At 39.5% G+C, this 11,478-nt stretch overlaps 1 protein-coding gene across 1 annotated transcript; it reads left to right on the top strand.

Moving 5' to 3' along the window:
- Positions 1-5,639: 5,639 nt before the first annotated feature.
- Positions 5,640-10,957, top strand: gltpd2b (glycolipid transfer protein domain containing 2b). Its single transcript, XM_084731023.1, has 4 exons — positions 5,640-6,229; positions 9,531-9,589; positions 9,776-9,954; positions 10,078-10,957. Exons 1-4 carry the CDS (start codon positions 6,160-6,162, stop codon positions 10,694-10,696), a joined length of 927 nt encoding a protein of 308 aa, XP_084587149.1. The 5' UTR covers positions 5,640-6,159; the 3' UTR covers positions 10,697-10,957.
- Positions 10,958-11,478: the final 521 nt, after the last annotated feature.

Genomic DNA, 11,478 nt, shown 5'->3' with positions numbered 1-11,478 from the left:
GACATCAAGTCACACTCCGGTCACCCACAATAACCATCATCATGATCATTAGACAACAAATATCTGTGCTGCTGCCAGGCATATACATGACGGTATTTCTTGGATTAAAGGTAGGCAGCAGTGAGACCTTATGCTGTTTATCTCCCATATGGTACATCTCCAATACCCCTTTAACAGTCCTGAAAATTCACTATAAAAAAAATAGTAAATGTATTTGTTTTAACTCAAAAAGGTTAGTGTCTGGTAGGTCTTTGTAATGATTAGGATGGAGGTCTCAGGACGTCTACTAATATGCTGATCATGTTTCTTCAGAAACATAATGAGATGACTGAACTCTGTACGGTACATTCATTCATTCAACTCATTATTTCTGGTCAAAACACTAAGTTAGGAGAACTCATGTTTGTAAGTTCTGAAGAGGTCTGGAAAAAATACTAGAAATAATAAGTTTAATAAACTCGACCAACTTGTATATTTATGTTAGGTTCATGAGAAAAGATTAGTTGATTCCACTAGATCCCTGTATGTTTTTACAGTGTGTCATAAATAATAATGGCTGAAATTTGGAATATGATTGCTATGATTGTACTTCTGATGACAACATTACTAATGCCACCCCTCTGCTAAGTGTCCAGTGTATTAATACATACAGCAGAGCCTCACTACCCCTCCATGAGAGTGTCTGCAGGCCACAGTCTGTTGGGTTTAGAGGGCTGGAGGCTGACAATGCTCATAAAACTCATAAAACACATGGAGACACAGCTTTGTATCTGCATCGAGGTGAGTCACATAACTCCTCCAATAAAAGTGGATCATAACATTATAAATGCAACTATAAAACATATAAATCACACTGCCATCTCAAATCCAGAGACTAAATTTGCTATTATAATTAGTGCTGTGGGTAATATAAGTAGTGTCACTGTGCAGTGACAAGGGCAACAGACTGATTTTTGGAATGTGCCATGTGAGTTGCTCAGTATGTGATGTGCTTCTAAATATACATTTAGGGAAACAGAGATGAGCTTCTTTAAGGTAACTGGAGCCTCCAGAAGGCAGATTGTGTGTCTCACACTTGCTTAAAGCACAGAGACAGAAGAGGGGCTGGACTGGTCCGGCCTCAAAGATAGTCCACAGAGCAGAGCTGCAGTACACTGCTGCAGTGACACATTTTAGATTTAAGTGTTTTTTTGGTTCATGTTAAGAGTAAAGGACTGACCAAACAATATGTTCACTTTATGTTGGTGTTTTCTAACACCAACCAATCTGGGTAAAGTCCAGTGTTTGTTTTCTTACCTTTGACCATACAACCAAAGCCAATAATTCTTCTTTCAACTCCATCTGATTATATTCAGCAATCATTTAAAATAACTGACATGAAGGCCTGTCAGTGAAAAATGTCAGACAGGCACGTGTAACTGTTTTTATAACAAGTGCTATAAATATAGCTGCATCCAGTGAAGCAGGGGCTTCAAACCATTGTAGAGTTAATGCAGTTGGACGAAGAACTGTATTTGAGAATGCAATGACAGCATTTTTTAAATTGGCCGTGCCTGTCTTGCATCCATGGATAGAGTTACAATAACAGTTAAATTAATATCAGACAGTGTATGTAAATATAAACACTCATTCACTCTCACAATCTAAATGTATACTTAAGGATTATTATGAAATGTCGAATGCTTGTTGCAAATAGAAGTTTGAAACTTTAGACCAAGGTTATAATTCAGCCCATGAGCCACGAGGGGTCACTCCTACAAGAGTCAGCAACAATGATGCAGCATTTTTTTTTTCGCTTCTGAAGCAGACTGTAAAGAAGTGGACAGAGCTACGGTGACGTCACCCGCTGGTTTGTCGACTGCCTTTTTGATTTCCTGAGTCTGGAACTAGATAGTGAATGCAAAGATGGTGCCCATTCAGTCCAGTGGGAGTTGCTTGCCTGGCACATAAGCTAAAAAAGATTGATCGCTTCTGGGTTTACTTTCTGATTATATGGCTCACTGAATATGTGCAGTAGTGTTTACCCACTTGCCCCTGCTCGCAACTTCCAACTCAGCCTGCTCCAGACTTTGTATTGCGATGATATCACAGATTTTTAAATTGCTTTTTTAAAATTGAAATACTAGTAGTGGCCACTGGGAAAAATTGTTGGCCAGGTTGACCTGCATTACCCAGTATAGTTCTATTATAACTCCATGATCTGGCTTTTGGCTACTTCATCAGCTAACGCTTGCTAGCAGGTTAGCTTGATTAGCAAGGCGCATTTGTGAGATGTATGTTTAATTTGAGGTCATAATACCTGTTTATCTGTTTTTATGGTAACAGTGTATGATTAATTTAAGAAATTCATCAGAATTTAGGCTGAACACAATTGTATTTTTTTGTTTTCCTTATTTTTCATGGGTAACTAACTTTATACATTTAATGAATTAATGGTAGGTCAGTAGGACAGTAGGTGTCTCCATGTATTTGTACTTCCTTGTTGACTTTGTCAGAGGGAGAACAGCAAGATAAGTGTGTAAAGCAGAACAGGCACCCTCATTAAAACACATTTAATGATCTCACATTCAAGATGAGATTAGTTCTATAGAGTCACACATTGTTCAAGGAAATCATCATTCTGTAAGTGAAGATGAGGGATATACTTTGAGTCTGTTGTTTACCAGAAAACAGTTCAATGTGGAGTTATGAGCATTGGCTAACCTGGTTATGACTGTGAATCTAGCCTGTTAGTTTATGTACTGTAATATGTATTAACATCTTGTTTAGTTATGTTGACTTTCTCAAAGTGTACGGCACGAGAAGTGGCAAGAAAAATAGATACCCTCATTAAAGCACATTTGTTTTAACTACATTCAACATAACTAGGGCAACTACTATATGATAATAACTAGGGCGCTAATTTTGGCTTAAAACAAAATGTACTGCAAAAAAAATGTTGAACAGACTTTGTAAGTGACAAAGAAGTTCGACACAGTGGAAGACTCTTTTTTTTTTGCAGAGGATTCATTGTAAATCACCAGAAAGCCATGCCCAAAGGAAATCCTTGAATATGAAGATCATGTTGTATTATTGAAACTTGTAACTGAAAAGTAAGTAAAAGTTATTTGTACAGCACGTTTTAAAACATTACAAACTGTTGCACAGTAAATACACAGAAAAGTAACAGCATATTATGTAACTCAGAAGAAATGTTTTGCTGAGGTAATAAATCAAAGGAGAAGTACAGTTATTTTCTTATGGAGGCCTTAACAATGAGACTTATTTTTATTATTTAATAATTTTTGTCCTCAACTGTTTCTGGCTCAGGAGAGTCTGTTCTACTTACTGTAAATTCATGCTTAAGCCTGAGATAATTTAACAACCAAACAAACTGGATTACAGAAGGGTAATCCTTGTACTGTCGTAAAATGTTTTGACTCTCCAGATGGAAAAAAATCCAGTGTGCTGGTATCTGACAGTGACAAAATACCTCTTCCTGCTCTACTGAACTTCCAAACATAAACATACTCGGTGTGAATTGATACCATGTGTTTTCTAGTCTGCAAGTACTGTGCACATGTGCATCATGAAACAAGTCAAGTGCTATTTTTTCAACATCAGACAAACATTTATGAGAAATATATCATGTTATTTCACAAGAACATTAAACCACGTGGAGTCAATCTGTTCAAGTCTTCTCAAAGGGTCACATGTTTTCAGAGGGATTCAGTCTCCCCTTGTCAGTTGCTGCCTGTTTCAGATGGGATCATCCATTGGTTGTACAAAGTAAAAAACCCCATGACCGGCCCCTCCCAGCCAAGTCATTAATGCCCCTGCTTTCACCATTTTCCCGCTCCTGCACTGCAAAATACCATTGTTAAGTCCCCCTTCACAAGCACACATGTGGTTCAGCTCGAGTGTGGAGTTCAATGTCTGTTCACCTCCCCCCACAGTAGAAGCAGCAGCAGCAATAATAAGGACCAATCAGTGGGTTTCTCCCTGATAGTGACAATCACAGGAACACACTGTCTGCACTGCATCAGTCTCCCTGCATGTTTTATTGATACGCCTCAGACTTTAGATGGCAATAATCGAATGAAACCATGAAATAATTAGCATTTAGAAAGTGAAAATGATAGCATGTTACATGAACCATTTCAGTCTAAAAGCATTCAATAAAACCATCACAGTAAAAAAAACAAAGCACAAAAACTACAAAACACAATGAAAGTGTGTAAATAGATAATCAAAAACAATGTAAAATCATGCACAATGAACACAATAGATATTAAAAAAAATAAATCTGTACTTTTGCCATGTGACATATGAATCAACATTTGTAAAAATAAAATATGGTGATGTCATGTTATATTCTTTAACCAAAAATTATTTTTTTGTTTGCTCCTACACTCTTACAAACTGCTAACTAGAACCATTGGTTCTTTGACTTGTCCCCGCAGGAGAACCTCTTTTTTGGCTCGTGATAGAACCCTTTATAAAAGTTTCTAACTAGAACCCAAAATAAAGGGTTAAACTTAGAAACATCTGTGAATGGTTCCACAGAACCCTCTCTGGAGATTCTATCCAGAACCTTTCCACCTTCTAAGGATTTATCTAAAACCGGACAAGGAGGTTCTACTGAGAACCATTTCATATTCATATTCATATTCTCATATTTCTAATCATTTTGTATTCCAAAAGGTTTATCTAGAACCCAAACAGGGGGTTCTGCCAAGAACCCTTTTATATTCCAAAGGGTTTAAAACACCAAGGGGGATTTAAAAAATGCCCCCATTTTTAGGGGTTTCTTCTGTAACCCTTGTGTCCTCTGAGGGTTTTACAAAGAACCATATTATATAAGCAAAAACACAAGAACATAAACTGAATTAAGGGGATTCTTGATAGATCTACGTTGGTAAAAAGGGGTAAACATTTGAATATTTGAGAGTAAGGATTTTTTTTAACACCCATGACTTCAACGATCTTTGATGAACTCTTTCTTCCAAATGTGTTTGTCTTTCTTTTTCTTGATAAAAAGGGTTCTTAATAGACCCCTTAATCTTATAAACAACTCTTGACAAACCCTTTCTTCAAATAAGGGTTCTTCAGAAGCAAATGGTTCTGAGCAGAACCTCAGCCCTTCAACCATTTTGGAGTCCTTATTTCTAAGAGTGTACTAGGTTTTGTAGAGCCTCATGTGTCTTTGTCATATCTAGATTCAGATTAGAATTAGAAGAACGGGCATTTTTGTTGTTTTTCTGCAGTCTCAGCGAGGATAAGCTCAGTCAGACTTTGTTATTCATTGATGAACATAGATTTGTTATCTCTGCTCAGCCACCAGAAAGATAATGTACTGTCCAACAAATTCATCAATAGCCTACTGTAGGTTGTTATGGCTTTAAGCAAGTAATAAAGATAAATGTAATGGTGGCATAAAAGATATTTGTTTGCATTTACAGAGCCTTAAATTTCACATTACACCGACATTTAAACCAACATGTTTTCAGAAATGTGGTCAGCACTGCTGTAATGGGTGGTGGTGCTGTTAATGGTGTGTGTGAATGACACAGAGAGAGTGAGAGGAGGGAGGTGGGAGAAAGAGGAGGGTGGGGTGGTGGTGGGAGGAGAGGCGAGGCGAGGAGAGAGGGAGCAAGTGTTTACTCGAAGTGACCAGGAATATAGTTCATATATAGAAGATGAATGTGCAGGAAGGGGGTTACTGGCGGACAAGCTGCTGTGTTGGCTCTGGTTTATCAGCCAATGTGGCTGCACTCGGATGATCTCTGGACCCTCAGATTGAGCAACACAAGCAAGAGACAGGCAGCTTCCAGATCAGTAAGAAACAAAGGCAGGATAGAGGAGAAACGTGACGCAAGGAAACTCAAAGAAAGACCAAAAAAGAAAGAGCCACAACAGGCAGACAGGGCAGTTAAAGACTGATAGAGGCTCTCTGAGGCGTGATGGCTGGAAGAACTTTTTATTTAGGATTCTGGGGGAAAGTATGAAAGGTTTGAGAGGACTAGGGGGGTGCAGTCAGAGGCAGGGGTCTGGTGGGGAGTAATTGTGGTGACAGCCAGTGCAAGGGGACAAGGACTCATGTGAGACACAGAGGAATTAAAATATAGAGACAAAGAAAAGGAGCAGAGAGGACTGGCAGACCCAAAACTGGACTTCAGGATGGGTGTTAAAAGCAAGGCTGCAGCAGCTATCGTAGTCCTGCTCCTGTTCCTCGGCTCCCTGTGGCTCCGTGAGTATTTCTCTGTGTGTGCATGTGTCTGCGAGGGGTTTCTCTGTTGTTCCATTAATCTATACAATTCCTTCCTTGTTTGAAATGCATACGCTCCAGGTCAGGAATGTGTCACATGGTGTGGTGGCTGCAGAATCAAGCATGGTGGTCAGTCACACCACCTTTTACTCAAAAATCTTTTTTATCAACATGACAGAATGACACGTTTTTTTTGTTTTTTGTTTGTTTTTGTTATTTTTTTTTTAGATCTGAGCTGTTTTCAGTCACTTAAGATACACTGTAAAAATTAATACAGCAACTAATCTTTTCTCATTAACTTTACATAAATATTCAACTTAAAATTTCTAATTTTAATTTTCACAACACTTCAGGGTTTATAAACATGAGTTCTTCTAACTTGAAGTCTTTTGACTTGAAATGATGACTTGAATAAGTGTACTGTACAGAGTTCAATAAACTCATTAAGTTAAGTTTCAAAAGAAATCTGATTAGCATATCAGCAGACTTCTCAGCATGCATTGTTTGTGTTAAAAATGACTGCTGACCTCTGTCCTTACCCTGTAAACAATACCATTTAATCAATTATATTGACTGTTTACTGTTGTAGGTGTTTGTCAGGGTGACTGAAGAGTTGGTGTTTCAACTTAACATCTTAAGCTTATTGAACTTGTTTTCTCAAGTACAACTGAATTCATATCAATTTTATTTGACTAGAAAATTTAATGTTTTGAATCTTTACAAAAATTCAGTCAATAATTAAAACAAATATTTTTTTTTTTTTCAGTGTATTGCCTTAAATAGAGTAGAGAAATTTTGCACATCATGTTGTTTTCTAGAAATAGAAACCTTTGTCTATTCAAATAAATCTCCATAAATACTTAACTGTATCTTCGCTTGAATTAAAATTATAGTTTGACAATATAAAGTGCAGCAAAAAGTATATGTTTTAGTATGAGAAAATAACTTAAATGGTTCAGTCTCATTCCAGGCTAAAATAGTGTACAAATGTTGAACTGTGACCATGTGATCTTTTCCTCAAGCTTGGATTAAATTCAAAGATTTGAGAGAAGTGAGTCAGAGTGCAAACTGAGCTGAAAGGTTTTCATGAGGAAGCATGAGCAACCAGCTTGGCCTCCTCATACAGCACAATAGTAACACAATTACAAACCTTAAATTTAGATATGGCTCCGGTTTTGTCATGGCAAGACTTCACATCTTCCTTCACATTTTTGGCAGCACCTACAGTAGGTCACTGTCAAGTTACAAATGCATTTCTGACAGCTGTTGGACAGACTGTTTAATTTGAACTGAGGGAGTTCAGGAAAGTCTTTGTGGGTCGGTGTGGGATATGATCGTTTGGGGTGTGTCTGTGACTTTGTGACTGGTGTGTGGTCTGGAGAACTGCAGGGGCCTCTGTGGGAATGTCAGGAGGTCCAAAACAAAACAGAGGAATATTTTGACTTCACTCAGGCATATATCACAGTTAAATTAATCAAAGCATGCTAAGAAATGTTCTTAATCCTAACTTATTCTATATAATATGATATGGTGTGTATATAGATCTTGTGGCTCATGGTGTAGTTAAAGAATTCAACACAAAATTGGCAACTTGTGCACATTATGTGTGCTGAAGGAGAGTCAATTAAAATCACAGGGTTTACCTTGTCACAGGCTGGAATGAGTTTGGATTAAAACTCAGCATCTCAATCTGCTGTCAAAAGAATGTTATTTGCTGCTATAAGAATGCTTGTCTTTGTGCTACATGCAGTACAGAATTAAAGAATTATCCAAAAAACCTAACTGGAATTAATTAGGAATGTATAGAGAGCCGTTCATAATCAGTTTCTCATGTTAACAGGATAACAGTCACATGACTGTGATGCCGTTAATGATCCACTATGTAGAGGCAGAGTCTGGGTTTCTGGCACAACTTCAGCTTCTTCCTTGGTGGATGGAGAAGGGAAAAGTGTTAAGAGTTCAAAATTCCAGCAACAGTCGTGGTATTTAGAACAAGTTTATTGTTCATTGTTACGACTGGTGGAGATCATGTCATGGGGCGCGCATGTGTGTGTGTGTGTGTGTGTGTGTGTGTGCGTGTGTGTGTGTGTGTGTGTGTGTGTGTGCATGTGCGTGTGCTTTTGGGTGTGGGTGTGTGTGTGTGTGTGTGTGCTTGTGGGTGTATGTGTGAGGGACCAACAAGCCTGTCTGCAACTAATCTCACGTACTACTGGAGTCATGAGCCCCCAGTGTTTTGGGTACATTTATGACTGCATGCTCACAGACATCACATCAAGTCATTCATAATGAAAACCCATATAAAGTCTATATATAACCTATACCGACTGTTGACTCCACTTAACTGGCTGATACAGGCCACAAGTCATCAACAACTGCAAAACAAAGCTTGCCTACAAAGTAGTTTTGGGGAGTAACTAGTTACATATAACTCATTACGCATCATTAAATCACTAAATCACCAAATAAATGTAATTATATGTTACAGTTACTGAGAAAAAAAAACTAATTAAATTAGAGTTACTAATCAATATGTTGGTGATTACAAAGGGGTTTTATCTGAATATTAATTTCATCACCTGAATCTGCAGCTTCCCTCTGCTTCATGGAGCTTCACACTGGGTTTCAGCTCACTGCTTTGCTGTCTGGTCCAACTTGTTTTTGGTTCAATCTCACTGCAGCAAACACAAACACAGTTAAGGACTAACTGGTGAATACAGTGAATCGTTTAGCAGCTAAAGAGCCAGATGTTTCCTTCAGGAGGTGGTGGAGACCAAAAACAGAGATAAAAGAGAGTTAATATTAGACTCACATTCATCAGGTGGTCAGAAACCAGAATGATAGTGTTGCTCTGTAACTGCTGGATGTGTTAATAAACAAGTGTTTGCTAATAAGTTTGCCATATCAACTAAAAGGTGATGATGTCGATGTTATGTTCACAACCTTTTTTCTGCTTTAATTTGAACTTTAAAGTTGTGGGCATGCCATTATCTGACATCCAATGTTATTGCTAGCTGGCTAACTAATGAATATTTGCTTTGTGCCACATTTTGGGACATATTGTTAAATAGATGCACAATATGACCAGGGATGTGATCTAAAAGGGTTGAAAGGCATTTTTCATGTCATCTCGACTGCACCCATGCAGCTCAGAATATCCTTGTGTTTGATGGACTTCAAGTAAATTTGCAGTGTTACTGGAGAAAATGTGTCTGTTTCAGTGGGGAAGTCTCTGCAAACAAAAACTAACTATTCTCTTGTGTGTCTTTACAATGTGTCGCTGCAGAGGGAGGTTTGGATTACCACTGGGACTCTTGTTTAAAAGGTTACAATCAAGAAAATAAGGTAAGAGCACGAGCACATTATAAAGCAGTTCATCGTTTCCTCCGTTTCCTCCATGTGGTTGAGTTTGTGAAGCAGATGGTCAATTTGAATGCAGCGAATCACTTCCGCATTCCCTCTTTCTTTGTCCCCTGTCACCACCCCCTCCACCCACCCCAACACATGAACTTCCCATCCCCCCACTGTCAGCTTCACCATCTGTACAACAGCAGTGGGGTCGATGGGGCCGAGGGCCCGCAGGTCCTGGAGGAATGCCCTGGTCAGACGTTCCAGGTGTCACTGCTGCTCTCCCACCTGCTGGCTGCACCGGCCTACACCTCCGATGTGCTGCTGCAGCCCTATCTGTCCAGCTGGGACGAGCTTGTGAAGTAAGATCATCAGATAAAGCAGGATTTACAGCTACTAGACATAATTAAGTAGGTTAATTTATGGTTTATGACATAATCTGGACTCTGTAACATGATTCTTTGTGTTCTGTGTAACACCTCCAGGTTTATGGAAGCTCTGGGCCCAATGGTGGGACTGATATCTAAAGAGATAGAAACCAAGACAACTATAATCCGCCAACTCGCTGTGTTTGCAGAAAAGAACCCTGAAGCGGAGCTGGGCCCAGATATACACTCAATAAACTCTCTAAGCACAGAGGCTGGGACAGAGAGTGATGTGGAGGCCTCACACCATGCTGGTGCTTACCACTCTGTGCGCTCCATGATCTGGACGGAGCTGAACCGAGGGCTGGTGGACTTCCATCACCAGACGGACTCTGGATGCCGGACACTTCTGCGTCTTCATCGCGCTCTGCTCTGGCTCAAGCTCTTCCTGGAGAAGCTGGCTGAAACACCGGTGGCGGGCCGGCTCAGGAGCCCCTCAGAGCTGTGCCGTGAGGCCTACCAGACCACCCTGGCGAACCACCACACCTGGTTCGTCCGGAGAGCTGCCGAACTGGCCTTCATCGCCATGCCCGAGCGGGGCTTCTTCTTCAGGCTGATCTGTGTGCAGAACCAGGAGGATCTGAGTGCAGTGCTGAGCAGAGTGGTTCAGGCGATTGGAGAGGTTTATGACAGGACGCAGAAAGCCCTGGAGGAGAATGGCATGCTGGACTTGCCATAGAAAGAGGACTATCAGACTGTTTTAACATGTTTTGCACTGTTCTCATGATATCCTGAGCATCACACAGAAACTTATAGCTACAAATGAGGTGTAGACTCCTCAAGGAAACATGAATGGACTTGATGGTTTTGTTTTTGTTTTTTTTTGGCAAAAATTCATCTGTGCCATATTTTTCCTCTCAACCAAAGTGCTGCAAACAATCAATTAATACTGAAAGTCAGTTTGCTTTCAGTCTGTAGACATTCCTGCTCCAGTTTTATAAGATCATGACTTAACTGGTCACCTTAGAGGCATATACAAGGCAGCTAATGATGCATTTAGGCTGGCTAAACACAGACTGTGAATTATTTAAACAGGTGGACACAATCCTCTACTTGCACAATGTAGTGTGATCTATATCTGTTTTACAAACTGTATTCTTCCTGTCAGTGCTATAGTAATGTTACCTTTGCCTACACAGTTGGCACATATTGTTAATAACATTTACTGCTTGTTTTTTGTATGGTGTTTTTGAGTATCCTGATAATCACCCCAGTGTCTTGGAATCTAAAATCTAAAAGGTATACTATCGTTCAACATACTCTTGTTTAAATAAACAGCAGTAGTTTGGAAACACCGCTCAGTGAGTATAAAGTCACTTCCTGAGAGCCTCCAAGGAAAGTACTAAAGAAGGAAGGGTCACGTTCTCTGTTCCAAACTTTGGTGCCAGTTCTGTTGAAGCTTATGGGAGATGCAACGTCAGTCACGCTATCTGTTGACCAACAGCACATAAACAGACACAC

The sequence above is a fragment of the Lutjanus erythropterus genome, chromosome 11 (genome assembly GCF_056507025.1).
Source record: "Lutjanus erythropterus isolate fLutEry1 chromosome 11, fLutEry1.hap2, whole genome shotgun sequence".
In the NCBI taxonomy this organism is placed as follows: Eukaryota; Metazoa; Chordata; class Actinopteri; order Lutjaniformes; family Lutjanidae; genus Lutjanus; species Lutjanus erythropterus.
Note: the sequence above shows the minus strand (reverse complement) of the source record. Positions and strands in the feature narration are given on the sequence as shown.

Coding starts and splice junctions, on each gene's coding strand:
- gltpd2b (XM_084731023.1), top strand. CDS start 6,160: ATGGGTGTTAAAAGCAAGGCTGCAGCAGCTATCGTAGTCCTGCTCCTG. Junction 9,590..9,775: donor GTTACAATCAAGAAAATAAG/GTAAGAGCACGA, acceptor CCCCACTGTCAG/CTTCACCATCTGTACAACAG. Junction 9,955..10,077: donor AGCTGGGACGAGCTTGTGAA/GTAAGATCATCA, acceptor TAACACCTCCAG/GTTTATGGAAGCTCTGGGCC.